General features: G+C 36.2%; 1 protein-coding gene across 1 annotated transcript in view; it reads right to left on the reverse strand.

Annotated features, from left to right (window-relative positions):
- Positions 1 to 13,168, reverse strand: part of DCC (DCC netrin 1 receptor) — a 685,279-nt gene that overhangs the window by 97,357 nt on the left and 574,754 nt on the right. The window contains exons 17-19 of the mRNA XM_012801997.1: positions 12,687 to 12,794; positions 5,648 to 5,842; positions 145 to 177 (exon numbers count right to left, since the gene is read on the reverse strand). Coding sequence (XP_012657451.1) covers positions 145 to 177; positions 5,648 to 5,842; positions 12,687 to 12,794 — 336 coding nt within the window. The remainder of the gene's footprint in view (positions 1 to 144; positions 178 to 5,647; positions 5,843 to 12,686; positions 12,795 to 13,168) is intronic.

Below are 13,168 nucleotides of genomic sequence, written 5' to 3' on the forward strand. Positions count from 1 at the left end.
CATTAACAAGATTAATCATCACGCCAGTGTCTGCTTCATCAGGTGTGTGGCCCAGGTGAAAAGAGGAATACAAAGGAATGACTGACATTTCCAAGGGATAGGACTGAGTCAAGGAGGACCAAAGGACAGATGGAGCCACTTTACCTTGGTCATTAGCCATTTTGTCAGGGTGTTCCACTGCAGGGGGAAAAAGAAAGAATATTATTAGACTTTGACATTTCAGAACAAGAAAGCTGACAAATCAAACCAAGAGTTTTGTTATCAAGTTTCCATAGCAAGGCCCATACTCTATTGCAATAAAGTCTATAAGCACTCAAAGTTATATGTGATTACTTCTATTAATAAGGATTCCAAAGAAAATATTTTTCCTGTATAAACTGACTATCTTGTTTTTCACATCCTTTTAAACATAAACTGAGAAGGATCCCCATGTAAGTTTAATGAAAATGGGAATGAATAGTTTTAAAAAGGCCTGCAATTATGAGTAATTATCACCCATATATATTTTAAGTAACTCCAAAAAGCTGTTTTCTTATATATGATTTTTTTTTCAAAGGAAGAACTTAGCAAATATTCACATGATTAGGATAAAATAATGGGACACCATGAATATGATACAGTTTAATCTATTTTTTTGAGCCAAGGTCTCACTGGGTTGCCCAGGCTGGTCTTCAACTCCTTGCCTCAGCTTTTTGCTGAGTGCCTGGGATTGTAAGAGCACACCACCATCCACACTTACCTACGGCACAATCTATGGTTTGATAAAACTTCAGGCCTGGAACAACTCTTGGTTCTTCACTATTCCAAATAAATTATGAGTAATGATCTTAAAAATGACTTTTTTAAATTTTAAAATAAATATCTCTATAATTATAAAAAGGATACCTTCTTTTCTGCTAACTAAATGAGACTAAATAGGAGGTAAATCTCTAGCATTATTGCATTTCTAAAAACGATGGCATTTTGACTCCTGTAGATCTCTGTAAGCTTTCATCGATTAGAATTATTTCAACTATACTTAATTGTGTTTGACCTTTGAGTATTCTGGGCATACTTAACTCACTTAATGGCCCTCTGACATGATAGGTAGGATGTGATATCTGCTGGTTTGCTTCTTATATGTCTCAGTTAAACGTACACAGAGAAAAAATATAATAAGCACAAAGCTATAACAAAGTTTTCTCATTATTTGTGGTTAACTCAGCAAATCCATCATTATTTGAAAAATAACTCGAAACAAATTCCCTACAGGTAGTGGTTCTTTCCTTTCTAAAAGAAAGAGCATAAATCATTGCTTAACAAAACTATTTAGAATTGAAATACTTAAATAATAATGCAGTTTACAAAACGCCTTTTAGATAAACATAATTTATGTTTATTACATCATAGGACAGATTTCTAAATCAGAGATCGATAATAATTTAATTTTAAAATAATATGCAATATATTTTCTAAGATATATGTTCATAAGTACTAGGCGGAGAATTCTGTGTCACTCTTTGGAAAATGGTATGTATGAGAATCCTTATTATGGCACAATTCTACAAGCTTTACTACAAAAAAGTCATTAAGATATAACTGACACATAAGAAGCTGTACATATTTAATGTACACAATTTAACGACTTTGGGAATAAGGAAATACCTGTGAAACCTTTAGTAGAATCAAGGCCATAGACATAGCAATAACTTCTAAAACTTCCAACACCTTTGTTTTTTGTGATAATAACACAATATAAGATATACTCTCTTAGTAAATTTTCAGGATATGATACAGTATTTTATCTATAGGAAATATGTTATACAGTAAATCTATAGAACTGATCTTGACACCTCCTGGCTGTCTAGTGGTTAGAATCTGGCACTCTCTGCAAGCTTTAATTAAGTTTTATAAATATCTTATAAAGATATTTATAAATATCTTAGGGTCTCATTCTGTTGCCCAGGCTGGAGTGAGTGCAGTGGCATAATTGTAGTTCACAGCAGCCTCAAACTCCTGGGCTTAACTGATCTTTCTACCTCAGCCTCCCAAGTAGTGGAGACTACAGTTATATGCCACCACACTCTCCCAATTTTTAAATTTTTGATACAGATGGAGTCTCCTCTGTTGCCCAGGCTGTGGTTGGACTGGCCTCAAGTGATTTTCCTATCTCAGCCTCTCAAAGTGCTGGTATTACAGTTATAAGCCACCGTGCTTAACTCAAGAAGTAACAAAGATATATATTTTTAAATCACCAGGCAGCTAATCTCTAAGTACAAAACTAAGCACCACAATTTAATTTTTTATCTAGATTTTCTCTTCTATTTGTCATTGAAAACTAATGATTTTTAAAAATACCCTTTATTAGAGTATTAAGGGGTTGTTGACAGAGGTGCTTTGGAAAGGCAATTGCATTGTGTGTAGTTTATGGAAAGGGACAGGATATTGAACTGACATCCTAATATCCTAATATTGTATTGTCTGAAGTGCCATATGCAGGTCGCCAGGAAGAATAAGGCAGAATATGTCAGTGTCATAGGCAGCCACACAATCCCAAAAGCATATGGATTTGGCTGCCAGCACAGGACACTCAGAAACTATCCTAATTAGCACCTCATGTTTAGGGGAGAACCATTTGGAATGATCCCCCCAAAAGAATATCACCCTCATCCCCATTCCCTTTAACTTTAATCACATGCATGCACTGTCTGCTCTCTCAGATATTTTTGTTTGTAGCCAGGGACAAATTACCCTGCCCTTTGGTGGAAAATCCCATTCTCCTTTTTATCTTTTGGATTTGTTTATCTTTTAGCAACATTAACCTAAATATAACTTAAAGAATTTTGAATGTCTTAAAAAAAAGGTTATCTACTGAAGAGTATTGCTTAACAGGAACCATATGGATTTTCACCAGTACTTTTCATTAAAGATAAGAAACTGCTTAAAAGTATTGTAATTTGTGCCTTGAATTTTTAATTGCTTCTATCATTTGTCAAGAAAAATTATGTATGTTGATACAAAGCAATCTGAAGACTAAACTCTAGGCTAGTCCAGAGCTTTGGGTGCTGTAGTCTCTGTTAGGGGGAAGGCATAATTCAGAAGGCTGATTAAGGTTGCCCAGAGAATTGACTGTACTCTTTTGGGCTTTCAGTCTGAAGACTCCACTTTTGTGTGTGTGTAGGGGTGATTCCCTTCTTCTGCAAGACTCCTCTGTGGTCTGCTCCATTGGGAACATCCTTTCTCACTGGTACTTTGTAGACCAACATGGCCAACCATATTGTACCAGTGAGAATGACCCTTGGGACAGGACAGAGATAGACATGTCAGCCAGTGATCTGACAGTACCTAAGTATCCTGCGGAGGATTTGCAGAAAGGAGGTGGGTATTTGCGGAGCCCTGTGTGGCAGAGAATTAAGTTCAAGATTCTTTTAATTAACATTCCAAAGAAAGAATTAGATACATCACATCTATGCACGTACATAAGTTCATAGTAAAATAATCCCTTTCTAATTATAATTGTCCATTCAATTAACCAGCGATTACTGATGAATTTCCTGTGCCTCTTTGGCTGGTTGCTAATACTGAAAAAAACAAAACTCTAGTCTCTAGTGGAAAATGTTGCTAGCTTTGCAAAGACTGAATGAGGCTCATGGATACGTGCCTAACAGCAAGATTTGCAATGACCTCCTTGTCCATTACCTCGTAGACTACGGGGAGTTTCTTCAGCTTCGGGACTCTCACCTAAGCCTTTCCTTCATTCAAACAAAGTTGCTTTCTGATGAATAGAGGGGCTTATGTTTCGAAGCAACTTTGGGAACTGAAAATCTTAAATCAGAGAGCCACAGCATGAATTTGTGTCTTTGGTGTAGATTTGGTTCATTGTGGCTCTGTATGTTTTATGATAAGTGATTTATACATCTTAGAACATGTTTCATCTTTGTAAGAAAATTACAAAATCATTGATAAAGGTGGGCAAATTAATATGTCTGACTAATTTAGAATCATCAGAAACTTGTATGTTTTTAACATGTGAGCAATCTTTGTTTAAAAGGCTATTATCAAACATGACATATTTAGGGCAAAGAATATTATACATCAAATCAGGATAGTAGAAATAACTCTTGTGCACTATTATGTCATAGAAAAAAATTCCTGAACTTATTCTCAGTTCTGAAAATCATTTTCTAGATGTGTTTAGGACACTTAGAGAAAAGAGCACCAAAAGAAATATTGAGCTCATTAAATAAGCTACAGGATGGCTATCCACGTGGGTCTGTAAATCAGGCGATAACTCATTGCTCTGCTTTTTGATACATTTGAATGCCTTAAGTCATCTCAAATCCTCCCCCAGATCTCTTAGTTGGCCCACGTTATGAGCGTGAAATTAATTTGGCACTTATCTACGGATAAAGATGAAGCATTTGCAAAACACTATCTAGTTACATTTCATGCTCCCGCAAAATGAATAACCAGTTGCCTGTCGATTGCTCATTCAGAGTGAAACCTGATTTAGACATGAAGTCCTCAAAACCTGGACAGCTGAAGAATCGTTCATTTCTTCCCTCCCCTCTCCCTCCCAGCCTCTACTCTGTCTTTAAGAACTGTCATGCAGGCTCCAGCTGAATGCTTGTTTGTGTGATTTTGGCAAACTTCCAGATGAGCTGTTACCAAAATCCAGCGTTTGAATAGCTCCCTCATCAGAATGTAAAAGTCCACATTCTATCAGGGTACCTTTCCAAGTAGAATTGAGAAATAGTCTGTACAACTATTCTAACTCTCTTCTTTTAGGATGCCAAAGGGGGTGAAAATGTCAATTCTCACGTGTTCCTATTTTTTTTAGTCGTTTGCCATTAGGTATCATCGTTTCCTGCCAGATATTGAATTATAATGTAGTCACGCGCTGAAGAGCTAAGTTACCTTTCTTTAATGTAGCATGCTTTAAATATACATCTTTAAACATCAGCTATAAAACATTCAAATTATAATATTTTTGATGGTTAAGTGATACTCTTGAAGCCATTTGTCCCTCAGAAAAATAATAATGTATTCTGAAACAGTGAGGACTTCTATAAAAATTATGCTTATATAATCACTATTCTTGGGCCTTGATATTTTTCTGTATGACATTTTCCTTCTGGTAATCATACAGTGAGATTTTGTTCATTGTTTCTATCCTATTGCTCTTTAAAATAAGCACACTCATTTTGGTTGAAATTTTCTGTCTTGCCATAATAAAATTTCCTTTAATATCTAAGGCCTATAGTTCCTGAAAGAAAATATTTGAAGTTGACAGTAGTATGCCATTCACATAATTCAATGCATTTTAATTTTTATTCCTTTACATAAAATGGCTGAAGGGTTTCATTACATTTTGAATAGAACCAATATACATGACATCAATACGAAATTCCATAAGGATTGTAAATGAAAAAAAGTCAAGTTAAATATGTCGGCCTTGGGCTGATGGCAGAAAATGAGACAGTGTGATAGATCTTTCTTTGACATGTCAGCTTTGAGGATAAAAAAATACATTTCAATTTATTGTGAACGTCCACTGTGGCCATGTCGTGAACAGAGGTTGTGGTGGTGGGGGGGCGTTTCCCACACAGGCCACTAAGCTATTTCATAACAGTCCCATAGGGGGAGAAAGGTAGAACATGACACAAACCTTTCAGCGTCCTGAAGAGGATGGGGTCAGAGAGGGGCCCCACTCCTTTTGCATTCCGAGCTTGAATTCGAAAGTAATACATAGTGTCAAGGTTGAGATCCATGATTTGATGAGTCAGCCGATCCCCACTGATCGTTTCCATAATCCAGTCATCGATGGGGATGTTCTTGTCCAACGTATAAAACAAGATGTAAGCTGTGTGAACGATGAATGTGAGGGTGGTTAGTGTACTGACTGCGTGCGGTGCCCTTCCGTTTTTAAACACCTTTGTTTCCCAAATATAATTTACAACGATTATTGTATACACACAGTCTATCAACGATAGTATTTAGTTTTGCAAGTAATGTCTTTTCTTTTCATATTTCAAGCCTTAGATAATTGTTTCAATATAGAGAATCAGAAAATGGAATATGCTGTTAGCAATAAAAATATCTGCCCCATTTAAAATTGCATGCTATCTGCTACCTATAAATCCTACTTATGACTACGTTCTAATATCTAAGCATGATGAAAAATGAGAAACACAGGTAACAAGTCTGTGTAATTTTCACTGTATTACAGCAATGAAGATAATACTTATTTTGGCTCATGCTTAAATAATAAAAATTGTACTGGAAAGTATAAAAGGTAATATGTGTTCAGAGTGTTATAAAAATAAATGATCACGTTTGATTATTGTAATGCCTCTGGGAGGTTGGCAGGGGCAATGTTGCTGTCCTTTCACAGATGACAAAGCTGAGGGTGACCCAAGCTAGCTAGGAAAAGGACTGGAATGATAGATATCTTTCCCACAATCTTAAAACCCCAACACTATCTGCCCTAGTCCAGTCTGATTAAGCAGATAAACAAGTAGTGCTGAGTAACTATAGGTGATCTCGTTAGTATCTCAAATACTTCTAACTGATCTGTTGATAGTGTTATTTATTTTCTGTGTAGGAGACATGTGCCTTCAATGCTAGCAGTGTACTCAATTCATGATAGACTAATACACACTCAAACAAATCCAGGGATTCCTATAAAATATTCATATTATAACACTATACATAGCCAATTTGTGATCTTGCTCTTATTTACAGCACTAATTAGTAATTTTGTGTCATACTGTCAGACTGAACTGTAAAGGGGGTCATCATGGTTGTCTTTGCTACATGAATACGGTGCTGACCTCCATTTCTGCCAAAATTCTCCAATGATACCTGTATCACATAAGCCACAGATGCCTGTAATTCTAGTAAGTATGGAATACATTCTTTGTAAATAATTTTCTCAGAAACAACTGCCTTTCTTTGGTTCATCTTTTCTTTCCGTTAGAGTTTCCCTTTCCCCACGTGGGCAAGGGACCTTCACTCACAGGTCTTTACGATGCTTATGTCACAGAGTACTCTGACCCAGATTCACTTCCCTCCTGGAATAACCATGCACACTCTTTATATCTCAGCACAAGCCCTCACTACAGAAAGGCTAGTCTCAAAATCACTTTCATCCTTCTTGCCTTTTTTCATACCATTCTACCGTTCCTCACTTTCTCTATCCAAATTCTACCTATCCAGTAAGGTCGCATTTATATATATGTAGGTAGACATAACTTTCATTATGAGCATGTCTTATCTCTTCAAAAGGATAAAAATATTCTTTAGTTCAAGAGCCGTATTTTATATTACTTTTTTATTCCTCAAAAAACCTAATAAAATAGTCTTCACATAGGATGTATTGCAACTCACTTATTGAATGAAATATTTCCTTCTGTAAGCACAGACATTTTACACTTAGATATCTAATGGAATTGTTGGAGTTTTCAAGGGTCATTGGAAATGCATGATGAAGCTGAAAGTTTGAAGAATTGTGCTCCCATCCCAGGACAGCTACACTTATTCCTGTTTTTCTTTTTTTTTTTAACTTATCAGATGAAAATAAAATATTTGCTTATGTTTTGTTTTTATCTACATAAAAAATATTCATTCAAGTCTTTAAAGAATCAGGTAGCTAAAGTTGAATGTGTAAGCACCAGCTTCTGAAAATTCAAAATTGTAGTTGAGAAATCTCCTAATATTTGGGGGGAACTTACCTTTCCTTATTTCATTTAAGAACTTAGATAGATAACAGAAACGAACTACATCACTCACAACTCTAATAAATGGCCTTAGAGAAAACATACAACTTCATTTGGATGTGTACGTTTGGTATATCTGAAAAATATTAAATCTATCTTTGAAGTCTTACCTTATAGATTTCCACTTAATCATACATCTTGGAAAAAATTCATTGGTTTCTCATTACCATTAAATACCTGTACACTGTATATTTCTCTGTGTCCAACTCTCAGTCTTTCTCCATTATTTTCCTTTCCTTTTTTTTTTTTATCTCATTTTTGTCTCTTATCTACCACACTGGCCAACTAAGGAAATATTATATGCTATCAGAAGTTCTAAAACTTCTGGAATTGTGTACTCCTCTGGTCACCCCCACATTGAAATCACATTTGTCTCATGCATATAAAATGTAACTCACACATTTGTCATTTGGACTCTACTTATACAATTAGGCAGTTATAATTTCAGAAGCAAAGTGTCAGAATGTATTTAACATACATTCTTCATACTATTTCCCATTCTCCTTTCTTCAAATTATTTCCCATTCATTACTGCTTATCTTCTATGAATTAGGTGGGCTGCTAAGTATTGGAAAAACCAAGCTATGTGATATGACCCTTATCAGCAAAGCACACAGTATAGTAAGGGCTTTGAATCTTGAAAAAAAAATTGATTCTGAAAACTATGTATATAGGTAGAGAGACAAAGAAGGACCCATTTCTTCCTTCTTTGTGGTCAAAAACTGTAGGCTATGGATTCAGAAGGATTATATTTCAAGTCATAGCTCTATTGTTTTCTGGCTGTAATAACCTTGAGCAACTTGCTTGATCGAAGTATGTCTTAATCTTCTCACCTGAAAGCAGGTGGCTGTTATATATTTTTAAGAACTTAACATAATGCAAGTATTTCTATTACATCATCTTATGTATAGCAACTGCTTCATAAATGCTTTAGTTTTTAAAATTTATTTCATATGGGCCAAGTGGAGTAGCTCACGCCTGTAATCCTAGCACTCTGAGAGGCTGAGGTGGGTGGATTGCCTGAGCTCAGAACCTTGGAACCAGTCTGGGTGAGACCCCATCTCAGAAAATAGCCAGGTATTGTGGCAAGTGCCTGTAGTCCCAGCTCCTAGGAAGGCTGAGGCAAGAGAATCATCTGAGCCAAAGAGTTTGAGGTTGTCAGATGACGCCATGGCAGTCTACCAAGGTGACAAAGTGAGACTCTGTCTAAGTAGATAAATAATTTATTTCATGTTATTCCTAAACCTTAAGAAAATGTCTTCCTTAGAAGAGCTAGAATTTTGGTTTCAAGTCAAACAGAGGGAACATATTTCATATGAATTCACTGATTAATTATTCAACAAATAATTATTTATTTATTACACACTAGGTGTCAGGAATGTTGTTACTGGGGAGAAGAGGTTGAACAGAATCAGGAGCTTGTTCACACAGACTCCTCAGCCATTTTTTATAAACATGTAGATTTTCTTTTACGATTATTTGGGAAGGGGATAAAGAGGAAGAGCCATGATGATTACATCTCCAACTTGGGCTACAGGATAAACTGTGGAGACTTTTGGAAAGCCAGGTGTAAAACTATTAAGACACATTTGATTCTCGGGTATTTTTCCAACTGAGTCCACAATCTCAGATGATCTTACAACTAACTATAGGAAATAATGGTGCATTATTTGGCCAGCTGTGGTGGGCAGTAGACAAATTTTTAAAAGGGTGAAGGTGAAAGAATGGAATGGGGAAATTAGATGCCAATCTGTTAGACACCTATAAATGTATGCGATATGAAGTTAGGTAGGTTTAGGTCTTGGATGAAGATAAAGATTTCAAAGATACAAGTGGATATTCACTGAAGCTCCGACTCTAGTGTAGACACTTTTTCAGAGAAAGTAACAAAGGGACTAAAAAGATCTGCATTCTGGGGAATACCACTTAGGGAACAGGTAGAAGAAATTCTCACAAATGAGATTGGGAAGCCTGGCAAGTGGCAAGAAAAGTGATTTTACAACTACAGTATCAAATGACACAGAAAAAGAGAGTATCACCTTAGCCTTCAGAATGTATTGATAAGGAAACCATCTCTGAGAACCTAATCCTCTGTGTGGATCCCTCATCCTAAATAGTGTTGGGCACTGCGTTTATTTAGACTAAAGATTTACTATTCTGTCTGTGCGTTAACATCGCTTAGGGAGCTTTTAAAAATTACCAGGCTCAGTCCCTCCTCATACGAATTAAGTTAAAAATTAATGGAGAATCACTGGTTTAGACAAGTAGAATGGTACTCAGTTAGAGCAAAACATAGTCTAATAGGGGAGGAGACACTTGAGCTTTAAATCCTAGCTCTGATTATTCTGTTTCTTGGTTATTCGACTTCGGACACGTTATTTACCTTATAAAACCCAAATATTTTCATTTCTAAATAGAATAACAGGAATATCTAACCACTTAGAATACTAAACTGCTTAGCAGAACGCCAGCTTATAACTAATGTTTAATTTATTTTGAACCATTTTCTTTTGAACATATCAGTCCAAATTCCTAAATTGCCACTTTATGATCAGGGAATTCAGGCGCTGGAATTATCTGAATTCCTTTCTTCATCATCTTTTTTTTTGTTGTTGTTTAATCTTTTGGAAGTACTTACATTTACAAATGATCATCTGAATTCTATTCAAACACAATTAGTGAAGTCTTAGGTTAGATAGATCTCAAATTGGAATAATAATAGCCAGTGTGTTTCAATGCCCAGTGGCATCCGTCACTTTCTCAGCGCTTGATGGTAACAATTCTTAGTGAAAAGTTCTATTGCTAGCCTTATTTTATGGGTGAAAAAGTGAGAGTGTCATACTCAAGGAGGTTGAGTTGCTCCAGCACCGTCCTTAGAAGGGTGGGTTCTTAACCACCCTGCTCTACTGCCTGCTATGCACATGAAGGGGTTGGAAAGATAAAGACAGACAGAGGTAGAATAAGAGCACATCATTCACAGGCACAGAGCTGCCCTGCCTCACTGGGAAAGAACTGATGTCTTCCTCTGCATCTCCATGAGAAGGCCAGCGAATTTGGCCCTTCTGCCTGGTGGTCTGGTATTTTGAATATTTTATCATTTTATTTTCTGGAAGTAATTTGAATGCAACAATCAACGTACACATGCAGCAGACATTATCTTAACGATTCTTAGTGCTTCCTTCCTATTAAATTGAGTCAATCTATTTCAAGTTGATAAGCATGATTTTGTTTTCATAAATGAGCCAGGCACTTACAAGCCAATAGCATTGCTTCTCATCCATTTGCTTCTTCTTATGGGAGAATGGATTTTTAGGAATGAAAACTAATGAATACACAACTGTAAATGAAGTATGTGCCCCAAGTTCCTTACACACACACACACACTACAATTTTGACACATAAAATCTTATTGCTTACTTAATTTGCATTTCTTACAGGCTGGATTTCTATTTTTCCCAGGAAAAGCAAAATGAAGTTCTTCAGAGTTAGGAAACATGTTCTATTGCTTCTATTAACCAGTAAGACTTATTTAAATATGAGTGGAGAATTCAAAGGGGTGGAGATTATGACTTATTTTATCTTTCACCGAAAATATATTTGTTTTATCAGAACTTCTTTTCATTTAGACCAGTTTTATTTGGTTTTTTGCTTCCTCTCCAACTTCTTTGTTGGTTTACCATATGCTTATGAGTAACCGTTTCTAACAAAATAAAATATAAACAAATCAAAAACTACACAAGTACCGACAGGGAACCGATGAAAACAGATGAGAGCACTGAGGGGCAGAGAAGCAAATTGGACTAAGCCAGCCTCAGTGTTAAAAAAGCCTGGCAGGCTGACAACTGAACGTGTAAGATCTTGGGGAGATTTTATGCCTCCTCTCTTCTTGTCTCGTATTTGTCAGATCAAATGAAAATTCTGTTTGCTACTGCACTAAGAGCAATTTCCTAGAGAAAACATAACTTCAACTTAAATGTAAATCACATTTGGAATTTTTACATTATCTTTTCATTCTGCGAACTTCAGAAAGTAACTCACATAAAGTAAGTGCGTCGTCTGAAACTGCTTATCTCTGTATCGCTGAATGACTGAATGACTTTGTTAATGTATAACAGGACTGTCTACCTCTTCCATGCAAAAATGAAGAAAAAAGAGTGACTCTTACGTACTCCTTACCCAGTGGTTCAAGTTAATTAAACTATAATGTGTGCATGTTGAATGATACAATATTTTTCATTATAATTATATGCTATGGAGACATCTATTAAAAGCCTAAAGTGATCATTTAAATGTAAAATCTCTGATAGAATTCCATTATATTTTTCATACTAAATTAGCATTACAGGCTTCTAATGGATGTTTTAATTAGGCATTGATGTTATCAGCAATATTTGGCAAAATAAAATCTGTCACTGCAAAATATTCATTATGTTCAATTTCTGTCAGTCAATATTAAGTGTTTTCTGAGCCTCGTGATTTAAATAAGAAGCTAAAAGCTAACGTGAAAAACTAAAAATCCTAAGACAAACCTCTTTCACACGTGCCATACAAAGATACGTGGTCATCAGGCATCTTCTGTATTTCATAATTGCTAAACCACCATCTCCTTTTTAGTTGTTTGTCCTCAGAGGCACTCCATTAGGAGATTGTCTTAATGCTTCACTGAATGAAAGACAAAAGATCTATCCTAACTGAAACACACATCTTTCATGGTGTGGCTCAAACGAAATGTGTCTGTGTGTGTATTCACATGGGCCTTTAGAAGAAACCCCTCATCAGTGAGGGCAAGAGGAGCCAGTCAGAGAGGGCCAGGAGTCAACCGAGATGCAGAGACAGAAAACCACTGCACAAAAGGCAAGAGCAGGGCGCAAGGTGAGCAGTCACAGGCCACGGCCCAGCTACACTTGGAAAGAAAGCCGAGGTGCTTACCAGTAATTTTCCCATTGGCTTCCAAGGGAGGCTGCCAGCTCACAATGACAGCACGAGGCTTCCCTTCCCGAGTAATGACTGTCAGATCTTTGGGAGCAGAGGTCGGGGCTGTGAGATGAGACAGAGACAAGGCCTTGTCATTGGACATGAAAGAAAACAGACATTGCTGAGACTTTTAATCATGGTGATGGCACTCAGGACCTATCATGAAGTGTATCATGTTTATTTTGCCATTTACAATTTATCTCAAGGATCTGAACTAAGTAAGCCAACCCGGATGCAAAAATTAATGACTTTCCATGGACGTTAAATGGTTGCAAAGGGAAGACTGGAGAGAGGAGAAGAGAATTTGAGTGACACTCAATTTTTCATGCTCAAAATTTCATGCTCAAAATATAAGAATATCATATATAAAAACAAAGAAATGTAATAAGACAAGGAATTTTGTTTTAACAGTAGGATTTATAAATTAAATATCACCT

Source organism: Otolemur garnettii, unplaced genomic scaffold (assembly GCF_000181295.1).
Source record: "Otolemur garnettii isolate 467f Iridium unplaced genomic scaffold, OtoGar3 scaffold00012, whole genome shotgun sequence".
Taxonomy (NCBI): domain Eukaryota; kingdom Metazoa; phylum Chordata; class Mammalia; order Primates; family Galagidae; genus Otolemur; species Otolemur garnettii.